Raw genomic sequence first — 25,360 nt, 5'->3', positions numbered from 1 at the left:
CCAAACCCTCCTCGGCCATTTTTCAACCCAAAGATGCTGGAAATGGGGGCAAGAGAGAGGAGGAAGTGGTGCTTTGAAGGCAGTGCCTTTGATGGGTGAGGAGGGGTTGTGTTGTGCCCAAGCCATGGCCACCAGCAATAGAAGGCTGGTGGGAGCAGTGGGGGTTTTGGGATGGGAGTCGGGATGCTTTGTCTGCCCCTAACATGCCCCTGCTGCATGGCTGGTGGTGCTAACGGCAGTGGATGCTCCTATGGGGATCCCTCACACAAGGAAATGTGGGACTGGGGTCTTCATGGTGCCATTTGACTCTTTGCTGTCCCTGAGGTGGCCTGGGATGGGATGGGATGGGGTGAATAGGCAGGATCCTCCCATTGCTCCTGCCTCTGCCTGCACAGGGGCACAGCCCAACCCACATCCCGTGGCTGCTGCCAGCTCCCAGCTCCACCAGGCAGTGGCATGAAGGACAAAGGGATACAGGCAAAGCCTCCCCCACCTGTTGCTGGTATAAAAAAGGCAAAGAAAGGGGATTTCAGTCCCCAACTCCTCACCTGGGACCCTTCGCACACCACACCAGCACATCAAGGGGCTTTTCAAGGAGCCAGTCTGGTACAGTGAAACCTCTGGTTGATTGTGGGTGAGATACAAACCCAGGGTGATGCTTGGAGCATCCTGTGATGGAGGAGCTGGGTTGCTCTTACAGAGCTGAGGAAGCATTTTGCCTCTGGGTCAGCAGGGGTTGGGCTCCTCTCAGTGTGGCTAGAAGTGGGTGCTGCCTGCTTGCTCCTCTCCTGCTCCCCACAACATCTCAGTGTGCCTCTTCCTACTTTGGTTTGGGGCTTTTTTAAGGTGTGGTTAAATCAAATACTGAAAAGAAAAGCTATGGATCAGGTCTTTTAAGAAACAGAATGCTTGGAAGACTTCAAGGTTATGGCTCAGTGCCTCCTGCAAGGAGGAGGAGGAACATGCCGGAGGGATGCATCCTTCTGGAGCATCCCAGTACTGCCAGATCTGCTGGAGAGGACAAAGAGCACATTGGGAAATTTGGGATGTAAATGCTCTCCTGGATCTGGCCATCATCTCTGGCAAGAGGCAGAGGTGTGGGGCACCAGGAGGTCGGGGTCCCTTGCTGGACTCTGCTGGGTCAGGAGATGCTGGGGACACGCAGGGAAGCTCCTGTGCAGGGCTGGGCTGCCAGACTCCGTGCTTGGGGACAGGGTGTTTGAGGGGGTGGCACGGCTCTGTCACTGGGCAATAGGGAGTTGCAGGGTCAGCAGGATGTCCTTGGACACACAGTATTTTTCCACTGGGAAATCTTGCTCTGGCAGCACTTGGGGATGTTTCTCTGAGCTCCTGGGATTCCCTGTGACCCACAGCCCCTCACATCCCTACCAGCAGCACCCTCAGCTCTGCCACATCCATGGGGCCAACCAACACCACATTCCTTTGATGAGCTGGGTTTCCACCATCCCCTTTCCTTGGGAAAAGGTTATCCCGTGAGTCTTTCCACTTCCCAAACCAGATGAGGCACAAAAAGCAGTGATGCCCAAGTGCTCCCCGGACCAAAGACCCCGCAGCTGAGAGAGGGGAAACCCTGTCAGCTTGCAGATTAAAAAATAACCTTTATGGCACCTATAAAAGAAGGTCGAAATTCCAAGAGGTCACTGGGAAGGTGAAAGTCCCCCCCAGCCCTGGAGCACCCCTGAAGGCGGCGAATGATTAACCCCACAGTGCAGGGTGCACCATTGGGATGCCATGGCCCCTGTGGGGAGAAGGTCCAATCCCTCCAATAACATTTTCCAGGCACACCGAGTTTTCTCTTGGCACCAAAGGAGAAGGGATGGAGGAAGCATCTGGCGAGGGCCTGGGCAGCAGGGAGGGAGGGGAGCATTGAATTCCACCCCCCACATCCCCTTTCACTTGAGGGGGGGCAGTTGTTTTATGGCAGGAGGACTGGGGGAACCATTTTAGCAGGATCCATGCTGGGACTGCTGGAGGAGTTCCCCGCTGAGGGCTGGATACAAAGAAAAGCTGAATTAACCGAGGGTCATATAAGGCAACAGGATCTGACAGATCCGAGCCAATATATGCTGGCAGCAGCCAGTCCATGGCACTGTGAGAAACACTCCTGCAAATTTAACAAATCCCCACGGTCTAGAAAGTCATGTACAAGAAATTAATAATGAAGGGATCTAGTCATATCTGGATTTCCAGACGTTGGTCATGCTCCCACCGCGTTCTGCAGGCCATATAAGTACATGGATCTGAATCCCGTGTGCTGGAGACCAGGAGGATTGTTACGATCATCTTGCCCGACCTCCTGCGTCAGACGAGGGCTCCCGGCGAGGAGGGGATACCAGGGGATACCGGGCGGGGGCGGCTGCATCCTGCGGCCGTGCCGGGCTGGGGATGGATGGAGAGAGAAGCCTGAAGGGGAGCGAGGTTTGGGAATGCCGCTGTGGAAATGGAGTGGGTGCTCCCATCACCCAGCGGTGATGCACTGACACCCAGATGGGTTCTGGGGACGCGCTGCTGCTGGGCAGGAGGGAGCATCAGCTCCAAATTCATCCCGGCAGGGCAGCACCGTGTGATGGGAAGAAACTGCTGATAACATCCCCAACCTGGGCATCACTCTTTAACCCGCTGTTCCCTCCAGCATGGAGCACCCCCAAATTCCTCATCCCTAAAGACGCCGCCAGAAAGCCGGGCTACCTGCGCAGCTCCGGCTCAGCTCCATCCCCTCCGGAGGTCCTACAACAACCACCCTCCTGCTGCCTTAACGAGCCTGGAGTGATCACCGGGAATGTTTTCAGAGCTCCGGACCAGCTGTGACCCCTCGAGCCCCGGTGCCGGCTGTCAGGCGGCGGGCAGGGGGCCAGCCCCCTCCTCCCCAGCCCCTCGCAGCCGGGTCCTGCCGGGTGGGGGGGACACAAAGCCCAACAGACGTCACCCCGGCATCACGCGGTCCGAGTGGCCCTCTCCATCTTGTTAGCACATTGTGTAACACAACATGTGGAGGCGCTGGGACCGCACACGCATGCACTCCCCGACAGCCCAACCGGGGGGCAAAAGAGGGAGGGAAAAAAAAAAAAAAAAAAAGGAAAAAAAAAAAAAAAGAAAAACCCAAGAAAAAGAAAAAAAAAAAAAAAGGAAGCAATTTAAGCTTTGAATCTTTCTCTTCAAAATGTTCTCATGGCTTCATTAGAATTTGCAGCCACAGAGGCTTTGAAGAACATGGTATAAGGAGTGAAACATCTGGAAAAATTAGGATTAATGAAAACATAATTCCCAAGACTAAAGGAAAGATTAATCCTGCGTTACCACTTGTGTGTTCCACAGCTTTTCCCCAGCTCGTAACACTGAACTTATTAAATTGCCCTGAGCTGAGTTTTCCTTTTCTCTCTCCCTCCCCTATGGAGCCCAATGGAAGCAGCTGATGCCAAATGTAAGGATAACCAACTGTGCTGGCCAGCGCTGGCATGAGCACACCCAGCCCTCTGCCCAGGTGGGCACCCACTGCCCAGCAGACCTGGGGGGTCCCGGGGTGGTGGTGGGGGTTTTTGGGTGGTCTGTACTGGACTGGTGGGTGCTGTACCCCATTGGGGCTGCACCTGCTTCTGCCTGGGGTCCCGAGCAGGGTGGGGACTGACCAGCTCGTGGGATGGGGGATGCTGGGGAATTAAAGATAAATTAATGTGTGTTTAAATTAAAGCAGCCCCCTTCTCTGCTGCTGGATGCTTGGCCAGGGTGAGACTGAAGCGGCCCTGAGGTGCTGGTGTCTCTGGGTGGTATTTCTGTGAGAGCAAGGGTAGCCCTGGTGATGCACCAGGCCGTGCCATGCTGTGCCATTCTGTGCCATGCTTGCCATGCCACACCACCCCACACTGTGCTGTGTCATGCCATACCAAGCTGTACCACACCATTCCGTGCTGTGCCATTCCATGCTGTGCCATGCCATGCTCCGGCATCACCCCTGCTCCAGGATCCAGGCTGTGACCAGAGGGTTGGGACATGCCAGCCCTGTGCCAGCTGGCAGTGTTCAGCTTTGCCACTGCGGTGTTGGAGGGTACTGGGGGCTCACAGTGGCTGTGCCAGCCGCAGTTCAAGCCCCCTGGACAGAGCTGGCCTGAGGTCTTAGGCAGCTCCCGGTGGAGCTCAGCCACACTGAAGGACCTTCTGGGGAAGATCCTCTGGGGTGACAGACCCTTTTCCCTGTAAAATTCTGCAGCAATTCCTTTGCCACCAGAAAGTACCACTGGTGGGTGCCAGCGCTGGTTTGGGGTCACATCAGATGTTTGTCCCTGCAGCTTTATCACTACAGACACTGATCTGCACAAACGGGTGGGGCCAGGGTCGGAGTGTGCCCCTCCCCAGACCAAGGCTGTGGAATTGTGGTGCTTCTTGGCAAGAAGGAAAACAAGGAGACCTCACTCCATTATGTCTTCATCCACCCCGCCCTGGGCACTGCCAGCTCCACACCTGGGCTGGCTCTGTTGATCAGCCCAGCCCAGCAATCCCGGCAGCTGGAGCCTGCAAGGATCGGGATGCTCCGAACGATGGGGACAGAGAGCAGCACCCGTTCTGCGAGTGTCTGCTGGGGTTTGGGTGGGCTCTTGCCTGCTGGGCGCTCCCCACCACGTCAGGGCGAGGGAACCAGTGTTTGCTGCACCCCTTCCTTGCCTTCTGCCCCGGATTATGCCAGGACTGCATCTGGATGGGGACAAAGGTGTGTTTGACCCGTGAACGAGAGAACAGGGCTCATTTGCCCCAGGCCTTGTTGAAAAAGGCTGCTTCACCCCACACAGCGAGTGAAGGAGGAGGCAGCGTGCCCAGGCCACTCCCCAAGCAGGGGAAACTCCCAAAGGACTCAACGGGACCCCTCTCTCCCTCCTTCCCACGCTGCTGTCCCACTCAGCTCCAGCTTGTTTTCCAGAGAGGAAACCGGCAACCTTGCTATTATTTTTTTCTATATATATGTATTTTTTTTTTCCTTTTTCTCCCGGTGTGAGCGGCGGGGCCCAGCTGAGGGGCAGCGGTGCCGGGTGCCGGCGGGCGCCAGGTGCCGGCGGGGCGGCGCGGGAGGTGCCCGCCGGCCGCGGGGGGACAAAGCCGGCGACGGCCCGCGGCGCTCGCGGCCGTATTGTGTGAGCGAGGAGGAGATGGATGAAGGTCACATCCTGCCACTCTTCCGATGCCCGGCACCAGGAAAAAGCTGCGCTTTGTAAATATAAAATAAACAACAAACTCTTCCCCCCATTTACCACCTTCCCCCCGCCCCAAAGAAAACAACAACAGCCCCCGCGGTATCGCAGCCACCTGCTCGGGGAAGTGATTTTTCATATAGGCAGGAAACGGGGGTCTAATTAAATCTGGGGTCAAGAACATAAAGGGAGAACGAAGTTTATTTAGGAGTCCTCGAGGAGGGCGGGAAGGGAGATGCTCAGCAGGGCTGTGGGGGAACCATAGGACGGTGTTTTGGTGGAGCTGGGGGGGGGGAACCTGAGGGTGCTTTGGCCCCAGAGTGGGTGGCAGGGCATCACCTTCCTCCTGCCAGCGGGTCCAGCGTCCCTCACCAGGGCAGGGATGCTCTGGGGAACTCCCCACTCTCCCTTGTCCCCCGGCGGGTAGAGAGAAAGAAGCCCGGGGAGCATCACGCTCAGACCTACAAGAGTGTCCCCAAGCCTTCAGCGAGATCATATGAGGTTCCTGTTTCACAAGACGGAGGATGGCATTTCCATTGTGCTCGCCGGGGATGTGTTGCAACGGGGCAGCCGCTTCCATCCTTTGTCCTCCTCCCCGCAGAGGAGGAGTCTCAGCCTCTGCCAGGGTGACCCGTCACACCCTGCCCGCCCCCCCCCCCCCCCCCCCCCCCCAAATTTGGCTCCACTGGCCGCGGCAGCCCTCCTCGGCGGGTTCCGTCCGCAGGCATCGCCACCGCCAGCGCTCTCGGGCTCCAAAGGCGCTGGGTGCCCTTGGCCGGGGGTCCCCACCGGGTTAGTGACACTCCAGGAAGGTGATACCCACCTCGAGCCGCTCCCAGCGCTGACCCTGGGGTGTTCCAGCTGCCTTCCCCCGCCCGCTGCGGGTCTCCTGCCTGATTTTCACCACCAATTAAGAAACGAGGGAGTGACCCCACCAAAGCCCAACTGGGGAGCCCTGGATGCTGGCAGCAGCCCCAGCTCCCCGGGATGATGCCACCACCCCGGCCCCTCTCCCATGCCCACAGCAGGCAGCTTCCAGCTTTTAGGAAGCACTGCAGAGACCTTTGCCTTTGGGTCGGGTGCTCCCAAGCCCGGACCCGCTTTCTGTTCCCCAGCTGGGGTGTGCCGAATATAAAGTATCACAGCATTGTTATGAAAAATAATTCAAACCCACCAAAAAGGCCAGCAGCAGATGGAAGGGCGAAATCGGAGCAATCCAGGCTGGCTGTAACCCTTCGTGGGCAGGGCAGGCAGGGGATCAGCATCCACAGCCCAGCCCTGCCGCTGGTGCTCGCGAAAGGGAAGGTGATGGGCTGAAAGTGTCCCAGTGCAGACTGCGGGCAGGACAGGGAATTGTTTCCCATGGGAAAGGGGGAACTCATGCCTAGGGGTTCATAAAACAGCCGAATTTTTTGACAAGCTTTAGGGATGCTGGAGAGTGCCCTCACCCCCAAATTCCTGCTGAAAGATGTGACATGCAACCTGGGGGCTGCTCATCCCCACACTGCAGCGCGGTCCCTTCTGTGACCACTGACGGGACGAAGGTGCCACCCACCACACTGGAAGTGTGTCCCCTCCCTGCCACCAGCATCCCGCCGCCGAGCCGGGTACCAAGGGTGGCGCTGGGGACGAGGACGCGTCCCCAGCCGCGGGCCTCGCTCCAGCTGGGCGCTGTTTTGTAAGGACTCCTGGGCCTCTGCGGCGCAGAGATAAGCCCAAGAATTCGCCGTCAGTTCCAAATATCCCGTCCGCTTCCTCCCGCCGTCCTCGCCGCCGCTCCAGCCCGCTTGTCTCATTTCCGCAGCAGCGTGCTGGGGAGCGCTTCCTGTTTTCCCCCCGGCCCCGGGGCGGCGGCGGGGGGCTGAGGGGCGCGGGGAGGAAGGGCAGGACAATGGGCACAGGTCGGGACGGGCAGCTGCCCATCGCCCGGGATGGGGGCTCCTCGGTGGCCCGGGATGGGGCTGGGAGGGCGGGGGAAGGCGGATGGCAGGTGGCAGCAGCGGGGACGTAAATTCTGGGCTCCGCTGAGATTGCGGATGAGGTTTCTTTCCTTTCCTGATTTCTTTTTTTTTCTTGTTTTCAAGGGCTTTGCTGTAAATCAACCCAAGCTCCCTAGAGAGCGTCGTCTCTGTGCCGCAGAGGGAGCCCCTGCTCCAGCTGGGCATGAGGACGGGAATGAAGCCGGGTGGAGCACAGCCCTGGGTGGGGGGACCTTGCCCTCTATGGGGCAGTGAGTTTCCCCCCCGCTAATCGCATTTTAGGGTCCCTCCAGTCAAACCACCCACCACAACCCTCTCCTCCCCAGCCACAGCACGGGAGAGCAGCATCCCCACGGGGCTGCCACCTCCCAGGGGCAGTGTCACGGGGCAGAAGGTTAGGATGTGACTACCCCATCCCAAACTGCACCTTTGAGACAAGAGGGATCCATTTCGGAGCTCTGCTTACAGCAACCTCCTGCCACAGGTAGGACCAGCCAGTGGGCAGCCCTGTGTCCCCCTGTTTTCGGGCTCCTGGGCTGAGTGTGAGTGTTTACTCGGTGCCTTTCTCACCGCTCGCAGCGTGGCAGGAGTTATTCAAAGGCGGGCGGAAGCGAGCGCAGCAACTGAAACAACAATGAAAAGGAAACAGAGCTCGAAAAATTCTCCGTTCATAAATCAACTGAACTGCAGGTGATCCCTGGGCAGGAGCGAGCTGAGGAAGAGACAAGGCTCGGCTCGGCATGGCCAGCAGCCAGGCAGGCTCCGGCCCCCCAGGCAGGGATGGGGGAGGCTGGGATTTCCCAGGGTGGTCCTGAATGATGCTGGGGTCCTTGTCCCTGTCCCCAGGGCTGCACATCAGGGACTTTGAGGCAGGTGAGGTACAAGCATTGCTGGGTTGATTTTTATTACAAATTTTTATTATACATCTGGGTGAGAAAGGTGAAGCTGTGCTGGGTGGAGTGGGTTTGTGGGGTCAGGATTGCATGAATGCACAGGCACACGCCTCCTTTCCAAGCCAGAGGAATGCAAAAAGCTCAAGGATGTGATGGAGTGCAGGGACTCTGCCACAGCCCCTTGTGGCCAGCAGAGTGGGGGGCTATGGTAATTTTGGTGCTTGAGGGGTCGCAGAGCAGCCCTATGCTTTTTATTCATCTCCACGCCTGACTTTTTGGGTTGAAATTTATCACTTTGGAAGCAGAGAAGGCAAAAAGGTGTGGGGGAGCATGGCTCCAGTCTGTGGCTGTGCCATGGGAGATGTTGGGGTTAATGGGAGATGATCCAGGGTTCTCGGCAGCATCAGGCCATGGCTCCTTGCTGGGATCTCATAAAGGCTTTTTCCTCCTTAGGAAACAGAGCTGCTGGATTGGGATGGGCTCCTCAGTGCTGGCAGCATCTCTGCACGGGCAGGGGATGGGCATGGTTGGAAAAAATCTCCCCCTCCTGCCTCCAGTTGTGTCCTGCAGCATCTTGCTGTGGGCAGGATGGGGGCCAGTTTGGACAAACTTAGCTGTCCCCTCCTAGCTGTCCCCTCTGCCAGCTCCTGTAAGCTGAGACCCAGTCCTGGGGACACCAAAAAGAGCTTGTGCTTTTGGGACCAGTGGATGGCCCCAAGGGCCAGGCTGGTGGCAGTGGGCTGACCTTACAGCAGAGGAAATGATCCAGTCGTGTTCCCCACACTGGGAAAGCCAGGAGAGATTGCATGTCCCCCTCTGCTGCTATCTGTCCTCCCTCCTGTGAATTCCCTGTCATCTTGTCTTTTGGCAGAGCTGAAAAACTGGGAGACCACCGTAAATAAATCCTGTGTCTTTAAGCTGTTTTGTACAGTACAAGAAAATGCACTCGTTGAATTACAGCTTTTTAATCAAATACATGTAACCATGTCACTTAAAGTGCTCGCGAAAAGCAAGGAAAAAAAAACCCCAACACAATTGGAAGAGCACGATATTAAAACCAGCTGCCTGCTTACCCCCACCACAGTTAATAGTTTTTGAATGTTCTGAATGAGAGAGAAACCAGAGCCAAGCTCCACTTTCATGTCCATCTTTCTGATCAAGCCCTGTCAGACGGGGGGAGCCGGGCAGCCTGGCACAGAGGCAGGGGATGCGGGAGGGCTGCACTCTCTTGTCCTGCAGCTTTGCCCATCCCTCCAGGCTTTCTCCCTGTGGTGATGGGATGTGGGAGCCCACGGTCTTCCCGCAGGCAAAGCAGCACTGCATAACTGGGACCAAGCCTGGAGATGGGAGCACAGGTCGCCCAAAACATGCCGAGGTGAGGGATGCTGCTCCGGGATATCACCACCATGTTGTGTGTCCCTTCCTGACCAAATTTAACCCTATTCTACCTTTTGATGCTTCTTCCTGCAAGTTAGCATCACTGCTTGTTCCTCTGAGGCACTGTGCTGCCCACAGCATCCCTTCCTCCGAGCATACCAGTGCAGTCCATGGTGTCACATCCCTGTGCCCCATCCCCTCGGGACACACATGCCAGGACCACCTCAACGCTTGCCTCCGGCCTCGCTGGCCACCGACCCCCCGCCCAGCACAGCCTGCCAACCACCCGAGCTGTGCAGTTCCCCCGCAACGTGGACCAATGCTCATTAAGCATGAGGCAGAGACCACCAAATATGTCAAAACACACTTAAAATTTATTGTTTCATACCATACGTTTGAGTCTCTTGAACGCCGGCCAGTGTTTCTCCCTCTCCGCGATGGGGCCTATCTGCTGTCACCGACGCTTCGCGTATATGTATAGCCCGCTTGCTCGCTGGCTTTTTCTTTTCCCTCCCCCTTCTTTCTTTAAATGCAAAATACAAACAATTGATGGAAAATGTACATTTGTTCCATATGGGACGGTCGGAGTGTGGAGAGGAGCCAGCAGAGGCATTTTTAGGCAGACTCCTCTCTCCAGCGGATGGCTGGATGGCTTCCCAGAACGGCCCCGCGCGGCCTGGCCTGACTCTCCTGACGAGCTTCAGACGCTCTGTGACGCTCCCACGATGGTGGGGGGACGTGATTCAGTTCCCTGAAGTGATCAACCCCCCTGGGCTGCGCTGCCGAGCACAGGAGGAGGGAGAGGCTTCCACCAAACCGCTGCAACATCCCGGAAGGGTTGAGCTGGGCTGCACAGGAGAAGATGGGTGAGACTTGCTTTAGGACTTGCATAGGAAGTTGAGCTAGGCTGGTTGTGTTGTGTTGGGTTAGGTAGGCTCAGCTGGGTTGGTTGGGTTGTGTCGGGTTATGTTGGCATGGGTTGATTGGGCCCTTGGGATAGGTTACATTGGATTGAGATTGGTTAGGATGGGTTGAGCTGGGCTGGGTTGGGTTGGGCTGGGTTGGATTCGGCTGTGTTGCATTAGGTAGTTTGGGTGGGTTGGGCTAGGTCATGCTGTTTGGGTGTGTTGGGTCGTGTTGTGTTGGATTGGACTAGGTGACCTCTGGAGAACACTCCCAACCCCTCCTCGACCCTTTGGCCTCCCGGTACATCACAGCATTGCTGAATCACCTCAGAAGAGAAGCACAAAGTAGTTCTGACAGATGTTGTGGGGCTCAGTCGGCTCAGAGCCAGTGAGGAGAAGAAGCCCCCAAAATCCCTCATGTTTACACAATGAGGCCCAAACCTACCTCCTTCACAGGGACCTGTCCTCCTCATGGGGACCCCAGCACGGTGCTGGGTGAGCAGATGTTGGTGTGGGGGCTGGGGACTGGGGTTCCAGGGGCTTGTGGTGGCCCTAAGGCAGGGGAAGGAATGTGAGGGCTGGTGGGGGCAATGCTGGGAGCTGAGGGGAGACAACCAAAGATCCACAAGGGATGTAGACGCTGAACTTCACAGCGAGAAAAGTGCTAAAATGTTTCAGACTTCCCAGGGCACATTAATGACTCCTTGCTGGCTTCTTCTCTTTTCTCTTGCTAAACCTGTAATATTTATGACACCCCAACTCCTGCTCCCTGCAGGCAGCTGCCCTCCCCTGCCTGCAGAGAATTCCTGCAGCCTCACCCGAGTGCTCCTGCTGCCCGGCAGCTCTGGGCATGGCGCAGAGGAAACAGGGCCTTTCCTGTCTGCAAGGAGCATTGAGATTTCCAAACATTTCCTTTCCCAAACTGAGCTGCAAAGAAGAAAGTTGGGGAAGGCTTGGGAACTTTGCTTCTGCTTGACCAGGAAAGGTTGCTCTGGGAACATTTGAAATCTTTCTTTGCATTTCAACCTTTTCCCTTCGGTTAACCTCTCACCACAGAATGCTGTTACCTCTCCAAAGGTTTTGCCTTCCATCTAAAAAAACCTGGAAACTTTTTTTTTTTTCCAGTGCACTTTTTCTCGAGTCAGGAAATGTTTTGGAGCTGTTTCTCACAAACAGGTTTGGTTTTGATAATTTTTTTTTTTTTTTTTCAGGAAGAGAGGGCAAAATATAAATCCCATCACTTGGTCTAGAGCAGCTGCCTGCTGCCGCAGTGGGGAACCAGCCCCGCCAGCACGTTCATATTCCCAGAGATGCTCCCATGCCGAACACCCAAAATACAAGGATCAAGAGGCTCTAATTCCCTGTTCATCCAGACAGGATGACTTCATCAAGGCTGTGGTGTCAGTGTTCCCACCCCGACGGTGAGCTCTGGGCTGGGATGGCTGGGGCTGCCCTGGAGCTGCCACTTGCCACCCTGCACATCCCACTTGCCCCTGGCTGTGCCACAGCCTCAGCCTTGGGAACAGTGAGCCCGGAGCCAAACACTGTCAGGCTGGGCTGGCTGGCACATGAGGTTTTAATATTTGGGTGGGTGATGTCATCGAGCGCTCCGTAACGCTGTAAAAAATCCAGAACGTCTATAAAGCTGATCTGTGAACCTCCAGCAGAACACACACACACACACACACACACACACACACACACACGGGTGTGTGCACATGGATATGCACATGGACACATGGATGTGGACAAACACACGTGCACATGGAGGGATGCATGCATGGAAGATGCACACATGGATGCACCTACAGGTGTATGCGCAGACACATCCACAGAGAGATGCACACATGCAGGAACACGTGGATGTTTGTGCAGGCTCAGACACACAAAGGGACAACAAAAAAGATGCACAAAAAGGAGCAGAGGTGCACACGCATGGCTACACACATGCACACACACAACCCACCCAGGTGCAGGCACACAGATATCCAGGGATGTGCACACACACACACACAGATGTCTGCACACTGGGATAATGCACACAGGGATGGATGTGAGCAGGGGTGCATGCAGTGATGCAGGTACACACGGGTGCTTGCACACCCATTCACATAGCTCACACCAATGCTTGCACACGTACAGGTTTGCACACGGATGTGTTGGGATGCACGCCTAGCTGCACACGGGTAGAATCCACTGCCCTGCACCCCCAGGGGACACACAGCAGATGCCACCTGCCCACAAAACCCAGGTAGGACCTGGCATCACCTCCCCCTCTCCCTGCACCCTGGGAAAGCCGGCAGGATGGGCTGTCAGGGTTTCCATTTACCTGTCAAGTACCTTCTCCATATTTCTGCTGTAACGACCTGCTAAAAGCCCCTCGCTCCTCCTCCCCAGCCCTAAACCATCCGGCCTTGAGCTTTGGAGAGATTAAGTCATAAAAATCGGAAGGGGCTGTGCAGTAACAGCCCCAGCCTGAGCCATAACGGCAGTGAAATCATCCCCAAACTATGTCAGCTCCAGCCATTTCCAGTCCCACGTCACACCTGAGCCACCGGCATGCAGTGAAAAAAAAACACTGGGGGATGGTTTCCTGGCCCCAGAGCAGCTGTACAGGGACCGGAGCAGGGGAAAGATAAAAATAATATATATGTTAAAAATATATAAAAGTAACACATAAAATATTGAATAAATAGAAAAATATTAAATATACAAAAATATGAAAATAAAATCAAGTGTTTAAAAACAACACAGATAAACATAGAACTAAGATATAAGATATGAAATAAGATATAAAATTATAAAAATAATATGTAAAACAAGTGGTGTGGTTAAAGCCCATCAAGGAGCCAGCACCCTCCCCAAAGACCCAGCACCTCTCCCAGGTTCAGCTGAGCCCTCTGCCCTCCTGATGGAGATAGATCAGCCCCTGTGCCGCCAGTCTCACCAAACCCTGGATTCGGAGGGGGACAAATCCTTTTCTGGCCATGGCTAAACCATGAGGCTGCAGCAGTGACACTGTGGAGAGCTGCCTGCCCAAACCACTGCTGTACCAGCACAAACCAGGTTGGTTTGTGACACTTCTTGATAAAGCCGATGTCAAAGCAGTGAGTTTAGGTGAAAAAAGCTGTGTGGAACACCGAGTGATGGTAGGAGGTGTCATCTTTTGGAGTCTGGCACTGGTCTTTCTGCCTGCTGATATCTGCTCTGTTTTTTTTCCTCTCTCCTTTCTCTTCTCTTTCATTTCCCTGTGACCTGGGGTGAGGCTGGCCAGCGAGGTAGGGCTTTCACAGCGGCTGTGTCTTCAAGGTGGCATAACCTTGGTGCAGTTATGGTTGGGAATGACCATCCATTGCAGCTTCCAGTACCTGCTGTAGCCCCAGAGCAGCATCCTGGGGCATAAATCACAGGGTGGTTTGGGTTGGAAAGGACCTTAAGGGTCATCAAGTTCTAACCCCCTGCTGTGGGCAGGGACACTTTCCATTAGATCAGGTTGCTCCAAGCCCAATCCAACCTGGCCTTGGACACTTCCAGGAATGGGGCATCCACAGCTTCTCCAGGAATCTGTGCATCACCACCCTCATTCTAAAGACTCATACCTAATCTAAACGGACCCTCCTTCAACATAAAAATCATGGTGAGATGACACAGCCTGAACCATGGGGAAAGAAGGGAATTTCTGCTGCAGAAAAGTGACTTCACGTTTGCTCCACGATGTGATGGACAGCGGCTCTCCCCAGCTGGGCGAGGACTGGCCTGCTCACTGCTGCTTTGAACCGCAGGAAGTGACCGCATCCATGCCTGGAAGGTACCTGGAAGCTGGGGGCTGGAAAATAACTCAGGGCTTTCTTCTTCTCCCCCCCTCCCTCATCTCCTTCCTCCCAGGCCACTTCAGGGAGCGGAGCGGGATGGAGCCCATAGCCGGCTGCTTCCTTTCATAGTCATCGGCGGCAGCACAGGATGCTTCTCATTTGGTGTTGTGTTTGTTTGCTGCAGCGCGGGTTCTGGCACCCGCCGGGCGCCCGCCAGCCCTCCCGTGTAGGTAGTGAGGTCATTTTTCCATGTATTCCCCCTTTTTACATACTGTATATGGAAAGACAATGAAGCGCCTTTGTGGCGTTCCATGGGAACGCGTCGCCAGCCCCCGGAGTGGTCCCGTTTATTAGCACTTCACATTCAACAACAACAACAAAAAAGTGAGTCAGGATTGAGTCCTGTTAACACTAATGTGAATTTAATTTAGGAGAAGCTTGAAAATTAATGTCATTTGTTAAATATCCATTTCCCCTAAAAGGCAATTCTTTGCCAACAACAACAAAAACCCTCTTCTTCTATTCAATTTTTTCGATTTTTTTTTTTTTAACAGCCTTTTTTGGTGATATCAGCCTGGTTTAAATCACTTGGTGCTCAAGGAACGGATGCCACCGGGTTTTAAGCAACAGATTGTTGTTCCTCCTTTTCAAATTGAACAAAAAAGCTCCCTGTAAATCATACAGTGATTCACAGGAGGGGGATGAAGCTCCGGCAAAGCACCAGCAGCTCCGAGCAGGATCCGGCTGGGCATGGTGACGGCTCGGCAAGACCCGCTGCTGCTGGAGCCGGGAAGGAGCCAATGAAGGCCAGGAGGAGGAAAGGCTCCAGTACATGGAGTTTTCTTCCAGCTCCGAGGACTAGAGAAAGCATTGAAGCAGCCGGGCTCTATTTTTGAGGGGGTTTCATGGGAAAACAGGGTGAGCCATGGGGACCTCTCATCGATGCGCTGCCAGCCTGCCAAAACAATGACCACACCAAGGCTTGTTTCGGAGGAGGATATCACATGTTTTATTATATTTTAATCTGAGAACAGCTGCTTTTCCTGCTGGGAACATCTCTGGGCGGCGCGGTGCTGAGGGGCTGCCACCAGAACCCCATCCCATCCCATCCCATCCCATCCCATCCCAAGCCACCGTCCCGTGCTGAGCTGAGCAGAGCCGCGATCATGGAGCCCGAGGAGGCTGACGGGGCGGGCGGGCGGCAGCTTGGAAATTAATACATTTGCCAGGTTGTCAAAACATTAATCAACGGATACAAAAATCTGGAAATGGTTGGGACAACATGTATTTGCGGAAAATATGTGTTCACACAACAAGCACACAAGATGGGAACAATTATATGAAGATGTTTTAATAATTAACCAGAATAAAACAGTTTGCTCTCCATACAGTTCTAGACAATAAAAGTGTTTGCAGTCATATTTTTCTTTTGTACAAAATTCCAGTCAGTTGTTCCTCAATATTTACATTATCATTCCCTTTTCACAAAATATCTCCTTTTTTCCCCCATTCCTTGTTTTTTTTTTTTTTCTTTAAATCCAGCTTTGCTACATAAATGCTTTAGATCTCATGGATATCCTTTGATTTCTTTTTAAAAAGTCTAATAAAAAAACCCCAAAAGACATTAAATACCATTTTATATATAAAAATGCTTAGTAAAAATATAGTTTTGTTGCCCAATTAAAATATATTGCTGAGAATACAGTAAAAACTGTCCTAAAGCCCACCCCTAATGGGCGCCGACTCTTTAACAGCCCCGGCAAAGTCTTTCTAAAAGGTTTTTCCCCCTAAAAGTTCGCCTGTCCTTGGGTTAAATACTGGGGACAGGTCACACTTTGACTCATCCTGGTGTGATTTTTTCAGGCAGGATTTACTGGAATTGGCTTGAAAATGCCCCTTGGAGCTGGCGGGAGCTGGAGAGGTGCCCTGCCGAGGGCTGGAGCGGGGAGCACGGCGGGGAAAGGCGTCTATCTGTGTTATATAGTTATACGGTATATCAGTGAGTTCAGCATGGTCTGTCTCTAAAAAAAAAAAAAAAAAAAAAATCAAAATAAAAAAGAACAAACAAGAAAGCGATGCATTTAATGAGATACTCTAAATATGATGGAGCTCGTGGTTAAAGGAGGATGGCTTTTTGTTTTTAGAGGAGAGTCGGGGCTCTCCTGGTGCGCGCATTGGATGGTGGGGTCAACCTAACCAGTGATGCAGGGGCTATAGTAAACAGCACTGCTGGCATCGGACAGGGCTGATATCAAACTGCTCTCCTCGCAGGAGATGCTTCTAGGAGTCACTTTGGACAGGGAGACATGGTAAGGGAGGCCCGAGGCTTCGGGACGAGTCCTGCTCATGTTCAAATACTGGTCAAACTCGTTGCGGTCAACATCTGTCCAGAGCTCGGTTTGGTTCAAGTGATCCACGCTCTCCATGTGGTGGGCTTCAGGCGGGGGCGACAGCTGGCCCAGGTGGGCGGAAAGCCCGTTCTGAGTTCCCGAGCACATCTGGTTGTAGTAAAGGCTGGAGGGATGGGGAGTCCTCATGGCGTCGGCCAAGTGTGAGGGGGTCTGCGTGTAGGGCACGGCCACGTCCCGCCCCATGCACTTCTCCTGGGGAAACTCCATCTGGTGATGATGGTGGTAGCCGCGAAAGGGCATCATGTTGCAGTCATCCTGCATGTGCGGAGGGAAAAACGCCGGCTCGGTCTGTTCCAAGACATCCAAGGGAGACATCTCAGGAGTTGGCAAGCCATAGTTTTCAATATCCGACCCCATGGAGTGGAGTTCTCTGAAGTGGTTAAGTGGGGGAGGCTGGGGGTGGCCCGGCTGGCTGCCGCCATGGTGACTCATGCTGAAGTTGTCACTGCAAGGCTGGGAAAGGTTATGCAGGAGGATATTGGGTTCCATCCTCTTGATTTTCTTGGCTTGCTTCTTTCTCCTTGGGCGGTATTTGTAGTTGGGGTGATCCTGGAGATGCTGGATTCGCAGTCGCTCTGCCTCTTCCACGAAGGGACGCTTGTCGCTGGCGCTCAGCGCTTTCCACGACTGGCCTGGAAGAGGAAAGAGAAGCTCTGTGAGAGTGGCTCAGCCACCCAGCACTGGCCACGGCATGGGGACACCCAGGGAGAGGCAGCCCAGGGTTGAAGGGCTCCTGCAGATGGCTTGGCACCTGAGTGGAGACTCACTGCTGGCACCAGGAAGGGCTGGGAATGGGTTCCCAACCAGGTTGTTCCCTTGTCCCAGAAGAAGGCTCGGGCAGTGCCCAGCACTTTGGTGCTGTGGGAGAATGAGGGCACATGGAATGGAAACCCCTTTGGCAGGGCTGGGGATTCTGCCTCCCACTGCTCTTTGGTACAGACCACAGACTCTGCTTCCCTGCATCTCGCATCCATAGCCTGCACCTCTGAAGACCAAATCACCCATCCCAAAAACTCACAGCACCATATCCTGAATCCCACATCCCCACACCCCGCAGCCCCATGTCTCTGCATCCTGCTGCTCTGTCTGTCCATATCCTGCTTCCCGTAGTCCCGCATCCTGCAGCTCCATTTACCCATATCCTGCTTCCCGTGTTCCCACATCCCGCATCCTATAGTCGTGCATCCCGCATCCTGCAGCCTGTATTCCCATATCCTGCATCCCTGCAGCTGTGTACCCCTCAGCCCTGTATCTCTGCATCCCACAGCCCTGTTTCCCTGCATCTTGTGTACATGCAGCTCTGTGTCTTCACATCCTCACAGCCCACAGCCCCATATTCCCATATCCTGTAACACCACATCTCACAGCCCTTGATCCTACAGTCCTGCATCCTTTCAGCTTGCATCTCTGCAGCCCTGCATCCTTGCAACCTTCAACTGGTAGCTCTTCATCCCACATCCCTAAAGCTTGTGTCCTGCAGCTTTTTAACCTTGCAGTGCATAGCCCTGTATCCCCCAACTCTGTATCCTGCAGCACCCCATCCTTGTACCCCAGCTCCTGCAAACCATATTCTTGCAGTCTGCATCCCGCAGTCCTGTACCTTTGGACCGTGGCTAGCAGAGCCCTACATCCTTGCATCCTACAGCCCACTGCCTTGTATCTGTGCAGTCTGCATCCCACAGCCCTGGACTCTCACAGCGCACATCCCAAATCCCTGTACTGCTTCATCCCACACTCCCAGCCCTGAATCCTTGTACCCCAGCAGTTCGCATCTCCAGCTCTGTATCCCTGCATCCCACTGCCTCAGACTATCAGAACCAAACCCACCTATCCCTACACCCCCAGCCCTGTATCCCTACATTCTGAGCTCTATACCTCTGCATCCTGCAGCCCTGCACTCTTGCAGCCCACATCCCCAGACTTGTACCTCTGTATTCCTGTATTCGCAGCCTTGTACTCCCACATCTCTGTTTCCCTAGCTCGATATCCTCCCCATCCCACAGCCCTGTACTCTTGCAGCCGGGATCCCCAACCCCACACCCCCATGTCCCTAGCTCTGCAAGCCTGCATCCCACAGCCCTGTACTCTCGCAGCCCGCACCCCCAGCCCGCCCCCCCCGCATCCCCAGCCCCGTAACGCAGCATTCCCGCATCCTTGGCTCCACACTCTCGCATCCCCCAGCCCCGCACCCGGCATCCCCGCGCCCCCCAGCCCTCCTCCCGCTCCGCTCCCGCTCACCCAGCATCTTGCTGAGCACGGCGTTGTGGAGGTCGGGGTTCTGCTGCGCCAGCCGCTTGCGCTCATCCTTCGCCCAGACCATGAAGGCGTTCATGGGCCGGCGGATGCGGGAATCCTCGGCGGCCTTGCCCTCGGGGCGGCCGGCCGGGGGGCTGTATCCATAGCCCGGCTCGGGGCTGGGCGTGCGGCTGGGGGCCGCGCCGGGGGCCGCGCCGCCGGGGCCGGGGCCGAAGGCGAAGCCGGGCTCGGGGCTGGGCGTGCGGCTGGCGGGGGAGGCGGCTCCCGGGGGGCGCGGGAAGGCGAGCCCGGGCTCAGCGGCCGGCACGGCGGCGGTGACCCATGAACAGTCGCCCCGGGGTTGCGATATCTCCTCTCGGCAGTAGTTAGACTCAGATATATTCATTCCAGCTGGACAGCACTTTGTGTCCGACCCGACCGGGTGCCGGAGAGAGAATCGGGATTCCTGCCGCGTCCCACCGGGTCCAGCACCGCCGAGCAGCCGCCCGCAGTTCGCCTCGCTCGCCTGCCTTCGGGGGACTCGGGCTCGCCTGCGTTTGTTTTGGTTTCTTTTCTTTTTTTTTTTTTTTTTCCTATCTTTTTTTATTTTTTTCCCCCTTTCCCCCCAAAAAAAACTTTTGGGATGATGCTGGGCTGGAAGGGGCAAAATATAGCCGGGCTGGACCAATCAGCGGGGCGAGGGGAGGAGGAGAGGGAGAGGAGGAGGAGATGAGGGGGAGGAGGAGAAGGAGGAGATGAGGGGGAGGAGGAGGAGGGAAGGGGGGCGTCCCCAGGCACCAGCAGGAAGAGCCACCCGGGGAGGGCCGAGCTGGGACCGGTGTGGAAGCTGCTGCTCCATTCCTTTCTGTCCAAGGAGAAGGGTTGATAAATTTTTCTTTTTATTTTTCTTTTTCTCTTTCTTTTTCTCTTTCTCTCTCTTTTTCTCTCTTCCTTTCTTTCCTTTCTTTCCTTTCTTTCCTATCTTCCCTTTCTTTCTCTCTCTCTCCTTCTCTTTGCAAGCCCCTTTTCTGCTCCCTGTGCCCTGCCCTCGCCCCTCACCACCCGCGGTGCGGAGGCCGGGAAGCGTTCTGCTTTGCCTGCCAGGCTGTGTGCAGGAGCACAGGGATGTTCAGGGCTCGGCGTTTATTTTTCTTACGACTGACTCCGTGTGTGTGTTTTGGCCAGCAATCCCCATCCGGGGCTGGGAGCAGCCCTGGGGTGAAGGCAGGGGTGAGCCTTCTCCCCGCGGCAATTTTCTGTGGGAATTTCAGTGTCAGGCAAAGAAACCGCTCCTTGAGTTTAAGTGCCGCTGACATGAAAAGCGTTGTGTTTTCTAGGGACTGTTGAGGAATGGGGGGTTCAGTGTCAGCCAGGTGATCGTAGCTAAGCCCAGCCCGCAGGGCTGCTGGGGCTGGCACAGCTGTGCCATCACTGCACGCCTTGGGCAGTGCCAGGTACCCACAGCATGCTGCCATCGACAGCACATCCCCTGCCACCAGGTCACTGCTCCGCTCAACTGGCTGCCATCCAGCAGGGATTTGCAGTGCCAAGGGCCAGGCTAGGTGGTCTGAAGGTCCTTCCTGCCCTTGGCACTGGGAGTTATGAGTTCTGCGGGATCCATTTGCAATCAAGGAGATTGACCAGGGCACTGTGCCTGCCCCTGAAACCCCCGGGGCAATCGAGCTGACCTGAAAGAAATGTCCCAGCTCCGGGTCCCTGCCCCCAGGCCCTCTCTGGCTGCGGACATGCCCTAGACCCCAGCCTGAAATGTGAACCTCAGCGTTAGGAAGACTTGGGGCACTGGGTTGCGCAAGAGTCCAGCTCCAGCCTCTCACAGCCGTGGGGTATTGCATGCCATGCTTTCTGTGTGTCTGGAAGTGATTTGGACAAGCCGATCTGCTGTTAACCCTAAACAAAACAAAGGCCTCTAAAAAAAAAAAAGAATTTAAAAAAATCGTGTCTCACTTGTTCTTCAATCATCAACCAGGAGCAACAGAGGTTTCGGGTGAGATTTCCTTCACATTTCTGGAGCTCCTTATTAAAAATTTGAAAGTGCAAATCAGCACCAGCCCACAGGAGAGCCCACACAGCTGCAAGGAGTCTCCTCTCCTCTCTCCCCCATCCAGAGGGAGCTGGAGCACTGCTTTGCAGGAGAAGCAGTCCCTGCTGCCATCCAGAGCAGAGGCCCTGGAGGCTTTGGCTCTTTGCCCCTGCCCTGGGAGAAGCAATGTGGGTGCTGGGGGATCTGGGGACTCTCAAGCCAGGACCTGTGGCTGCCTGTGAAATGAGCAGCCTTCAGGGCAGTCAGTCTGGGCAGCTGGTGGGGATATCTCCCTTCTCCCAGGCTTCAGCCAAGCATGTGGTGCATTCTCTCATGACATCCTCTCTGTGGCCTCCTCCATGGCCCTGGCAGAATCCTTGGCCTCCAGGTGTGCTCAGAGCTGCCCTGGAGCAGGGGTTGGACCTGGTGGCATCAGTTGGCATTTGGAATGTGGTGACATTCAGCGACAGCAGGGTGGGCGTTGGGACAGCTCTGATTTTCCTAGCCCTGGAATGATGTTAAGAGCTGGGGCAAAATGTCCCCAGGGGCAGCAGAGCCTCATGTCCTCCACACTTGCTCTGTACAGCCACTCCAGGCCTGAGTTTCTTCCACACAGGATGGCCAGGGGCTCAGGATGCTCTCCCTGTTGCAGAGGGCAGAGATCAGGGTGGTGCGGCTGTCCCTGCTACAAGGGATAGTTTGAGAATTCCTGACCATGGAGCAAAGCCAGGCACTTTGACCCTCAAGCTCGTATGAAACCCAGTCTCACACTGGGTTTGCAAACCTTGTCTTGCAGTGCATTTGCTGTTGGTTCTGCATCATTAGGAAATCATTAAGGAAAAAAAAAAAAGGAAAAAAATGAAAAAAAATTGCATAAAAGGAAACAAATAGAGAGGAAAAAAAGGAATGGTATGAAGAGTCCTGGAGTGTGGCATGGTTTTGGAGGAGGTAAAGCACAGAGAGAGGGGAAGGAGAGCTGCAACATGCAAAGCACACAAAAATGCCCAGATGCAGAAATGCCCAGGTACAAAGCACCCAAAATATCCAAAATATCCCTGAGCCAGCCCGGGAGAAGCCTACCTTCAAGGGCAATGCCACCCCTTTCCTCCCCTCCCTCTCCCCACAGCCAGAACCACAGAGCTTCACTCCATGCAGTGAAAGCCCCCTCAGCCAGGTGTGGGGTGAAGCTGCAGGGTCTGTGCCCGGCTCAGCTTTCCTGGGAGGGGGATAAAGCCTTCCTTTCATCCTGCTGCCCACAGGGCTGGAACGTGGGGTGCTGGAGACCCACGGGCTCCTCACCAGCCACATCTGCAGCCACACACAGGGAGGAAGCTCTGGGCATCCCTGGGCAGAGCCAGGATTAGTGCGTGCCAGGTGAGGGACCTCTCCCCATGCCCTCCTCACTGGCCTTGAAATCAGGCAAGCTGGACCCGAGTCCAGCACACAGCCTCGGGAGTTGTGTATTTTTTAATTTTTTTTTTTATTCCCTCCCCAGTTTTATTGAGCTGGCAGCTGGCTGACCCCACCCCGGCCCCTGGCTTCCCTTCCTAGCATCCCGCGCAGCCCAGCACCACACCTAGCAGAGGAAGCGTGGCGGGACGGCCGCCTCTGCTCCCCAGCCCAGAGGCATTTGCCCTCCCTGCCCCCAACCCGCCCGCTCCCGATTATTTCTCCCAGCCGGGTCCAATGTCGAGCTCCCACCCGGCTAAAAACAGATACGGCACCACCTGGATCATCCCAAGAGGCGTCGGGGATTTGAGGGCTCAAAGAGGGGCTGGTGGGGATGGCAAGAAGGGAAGAGCCTGTTGCCAGCTGAGCCTGGTGGTTATTTCTGCTGCTGCTACTGCCTGTGGGTTGGTGCAGGAGCCCCAGGCTGAAGCTCTGCGACCAAATCCACGGGACTTGTCCCCAAAATTTGCATCCAGGTAACAGAGGTGGAAGGTGGATGCTGGCAGGATCTTGTGGCACAGCAGTAGCCAGGCTCCAAGTTGTGGTGGGAAAATGACTTTTTATCCTCATTGTGCAGAGGGTGCAGGGCAGGGCCAGGGGCAGGATGGGTCCTTGGGTCTGGGTGCAAGCGCTGCACCCTCCTCTGGTGCCCAGAACTGCCCTCGCTCACACAGACCAGCCTTGCCTCTAGATGTGTTCACACCACTAATTGATCAATTACCATGCAATTACCAGCAGTGTGTGGCTGGTACCATTGTATGTCCAATTGGATGAATGAGACATTTCACAGGAAGATATTTGTTATTAATTATAGTGGATAATTATCATTAGGCCACACCAGACGTACCTGGAGCAGTGCAGCCACGTGGGATGGATGTGACCTCCACCCACACCTGCCAAGGGAAATGGGGATCCTGGGGGTGGCCACGGGGAGTAGGGATGTTCCTCACACAGTCTGGGGGGACCTGTGCAGCATGGCTCAGGCTGGCAGCTCCCCCAGTGCCCTGAGAGGTGCCCCTGTGCCAGCAGGTCCCGTGGGCTCCCCTGGGGCTGGGGCTGCTCCAGCCTTGCTGGAACAAAGGCTTCCCAAAGAAAGGCGCTTCCTGGAGAGCAAAGGACTCAGGGCTGGGGCTGTCTGTGAGCCCTGCTGGGAGGCTGAAGTCATCCGCTGGGAAATGCTGTGTTCACTGGAGCCTCCCTTTCTGCAAGGCCCAGCTCAGCGTCCCGTTTCCTCAAGCACAAATAGTTCAGTGGGTCAGGCGGAGCTGGAAAGTGCCGAGCAAGGCAGCTGGGGTTCAGCATCCATGTCAGGAGCATCCTGGCTGCAGCCATGTGCCTGTACAAGGGTGACAAATCCCCCATGTCCCCAGCCAAGGACCAGAGTCCCACCCAAGTGGGGGAAAGTGGGCGGTTGTGCCACTCCCAGTACAGGGAATGCCCGGCTCAGCAGTTTTCTGCTCATGTGCTCTTTTTTTTTGGCTGCCAGTTCCCTCTGACAAGTGAAGGGCATAAGGGACAGCAGGAAGGTGTCCTGGGCCACAGTGGCTCTCTGCCTGGGTGCTCACTGCCACTGCCCTGCTGCCAACCGCGCCACAGGTTCCCAACAGCTGCAGGAGCTGAGCTGGGAGCATGGTGTGGGCTGTGTCAGCCAGGCCTGGCAATCAGACACAGCATCTGAGGAAGCAGAGAAAGTTGTCTTTATTTTCAGCTCTTTTCAATAACCAGAGGTCAGCCTTGTTTATCCAGGATTATAACTGGAACGACAACAGCGATATCCATTGTGCGAGCAGAGAAACCCACAGCTAACCTGAAAAAGCTGTTTGCTCTGCATGGGTGCAGCCACTGCACCTCCTGGGTGATGGCCAGAGACCTTGGGCCTCCCCAGGGCTGCCCTGCTTCCCCTTCCCCTGCTTTTGCTTTGCCACAGTCCCTTCTGTCACAGCCCACCATGAGCTTGGAGTGCTGCACTTCCAGCCACATCACCCTATGTTTGCTCCCCAAGCTTCTCTCTGTGAAACCTGGGGTGACATCCCCACACCTCAAGCACAAGCAGAACTGTTGCAAATCCCACCCAAGGTGCTTCTGGACACTAAATCCCGGGAAAGGCTTCGGCACAAAGAGATCAGAGCATGCCAGAATGCGCAGGGCACACACTGCCTGGAGTTGCCTCCCTGGCAGCTGATTGCAGCAGCACTCGTTGCTTTAATACCCAGTTCCCATCACAGAGAGAGCTTTTAGGAAGGAAAGTCTTACACTTCTACCAACTATTTCAAGACTTCCATAAACACATTTTTGGTTGAGCATTAATGAATTACCTCAATGCAGAGCTACTCATGCCAAATACATGAATACAGAGTGTAGAAAAGCCGCCGAGAAGCAGATTTGGCTGCCATTCAGCTGCTCCGATCCGCACAATTTCTTCTCTTGATTATAGCAAGAAAATGCTCCCTGCCTGTGGCACTGCATCCTCCCAGGAACAGGCAGCTGGCCGACAGTTGGGCTGTGCAGAGCCTGGGCATGCCGGGGTTATTCGCTGCTGCCATCGCTTGAGTTGGCAGAAAACGCTGCTTGCTGGTGTCTGTGCAGGAGATGCAGCCAAGAACTGGGATCCTGCTCCCTCTGCATGCCCAGGCTGGCTGCCTCGGGATGCCTGACCTCTTTTTGGGTGCTGAGGAAAGGAAAACTGCAATTAGAAGGATTTCTGAGCCTGGATTTTTTGGGGGGTAGGTTGGAGCTGCCCATCTGTGGCCCTGCATCCACACATGCCCATGAGAACCACGGCCATTTGCAGCTCCAGCGTGGCCCGTCTCCATGGCCTTAGCCTTGGGGACTCCCAGGAGATGATATGATCCCCAGGAAAAGTGCAGTCTCCCCTCTGAGTACACCTTTCTCACAGGGCTCTGTTCTGTGTGTTCCCAACCTCTGCACCCACATGAGGGAGTGGGTGGTGGCACCACTGTGGGCATCAAGACCCCAGCTGGCAGCAGAAGGGTCACCCGTCCTCTCTCTCACTGGGACGGCTGATCCAGCAGCACAGAACATCTCCATCTAGAAAAGGTT

At 55.2% G+C, this 25,360-nt stretch overlaps 1 protein-coding gene and 1 long non-coding RNA gene across 2 annotated transcripts; one reads left to right on the top strand and one right to left on the bottom strand.

Annotated features, from left to right (window-relative positions):
• The first annotated feature begins 11,557 nt into the window (after positions 1-11,557).
• Positions 11,558-15,701, top strand: LOC136298179 (uncharacterized). Its single transcript, XR_010723274.1, has 4 exons — positions 11,558-11,773; positions 12,495-12,603; positions 13,887-14,160; positions 14,719-15,701. It is a non-coding gene; the product is annotated as an uncharacterized lncRNA (long non-coding RNA).
• Positions 15,147-19,490, bottom strand: SOX18 (SRY-box transcription factor 18). Its single transcript, XM_066198735.1, has 2 exons — positions 18,814-19,490; positions 15,147-17,207 (listed from the first exon to the last, which is right to left on the bottom strand). The coding sequence occupies exons 1-2, from the start codon at positions 19,214-19,216 to the stop codon at positions 16,357-16,359; spliced, it is 1,254 nt and encodes a 417-aa protein (XP_066054832.1). The 5' UTR covers positions 19,217-19,490; the 3' UTR covers positions 15,147-16,356.
• Positions 19,491-25,360: the final 5,870 nt, after the last annotated feature.

Source organism: Chamaea fasciata, unplaced genomic scaffold, assembly GCF_029207755.1.
Source record: "Chamaea fasciata isolate MVZ Bird 193981 ecotype frontalis unplaced genomic scaffold, bChaFas1.0.hap1 SCAF_17, whole genome shotgun sequence".
In the NCBI taxonomy this organism is placed as follows: Eukaryota; Metazoa; Chordata; class Aves; order Passeriformes; family Sylviidae; genus Chamaea; species Chamaea fasciata.
The sequence above is the reverse complement of the archived record's forward strand: the minus strand, read 5'-3'. Positions and strand labels throughout refer to the sequence as shown.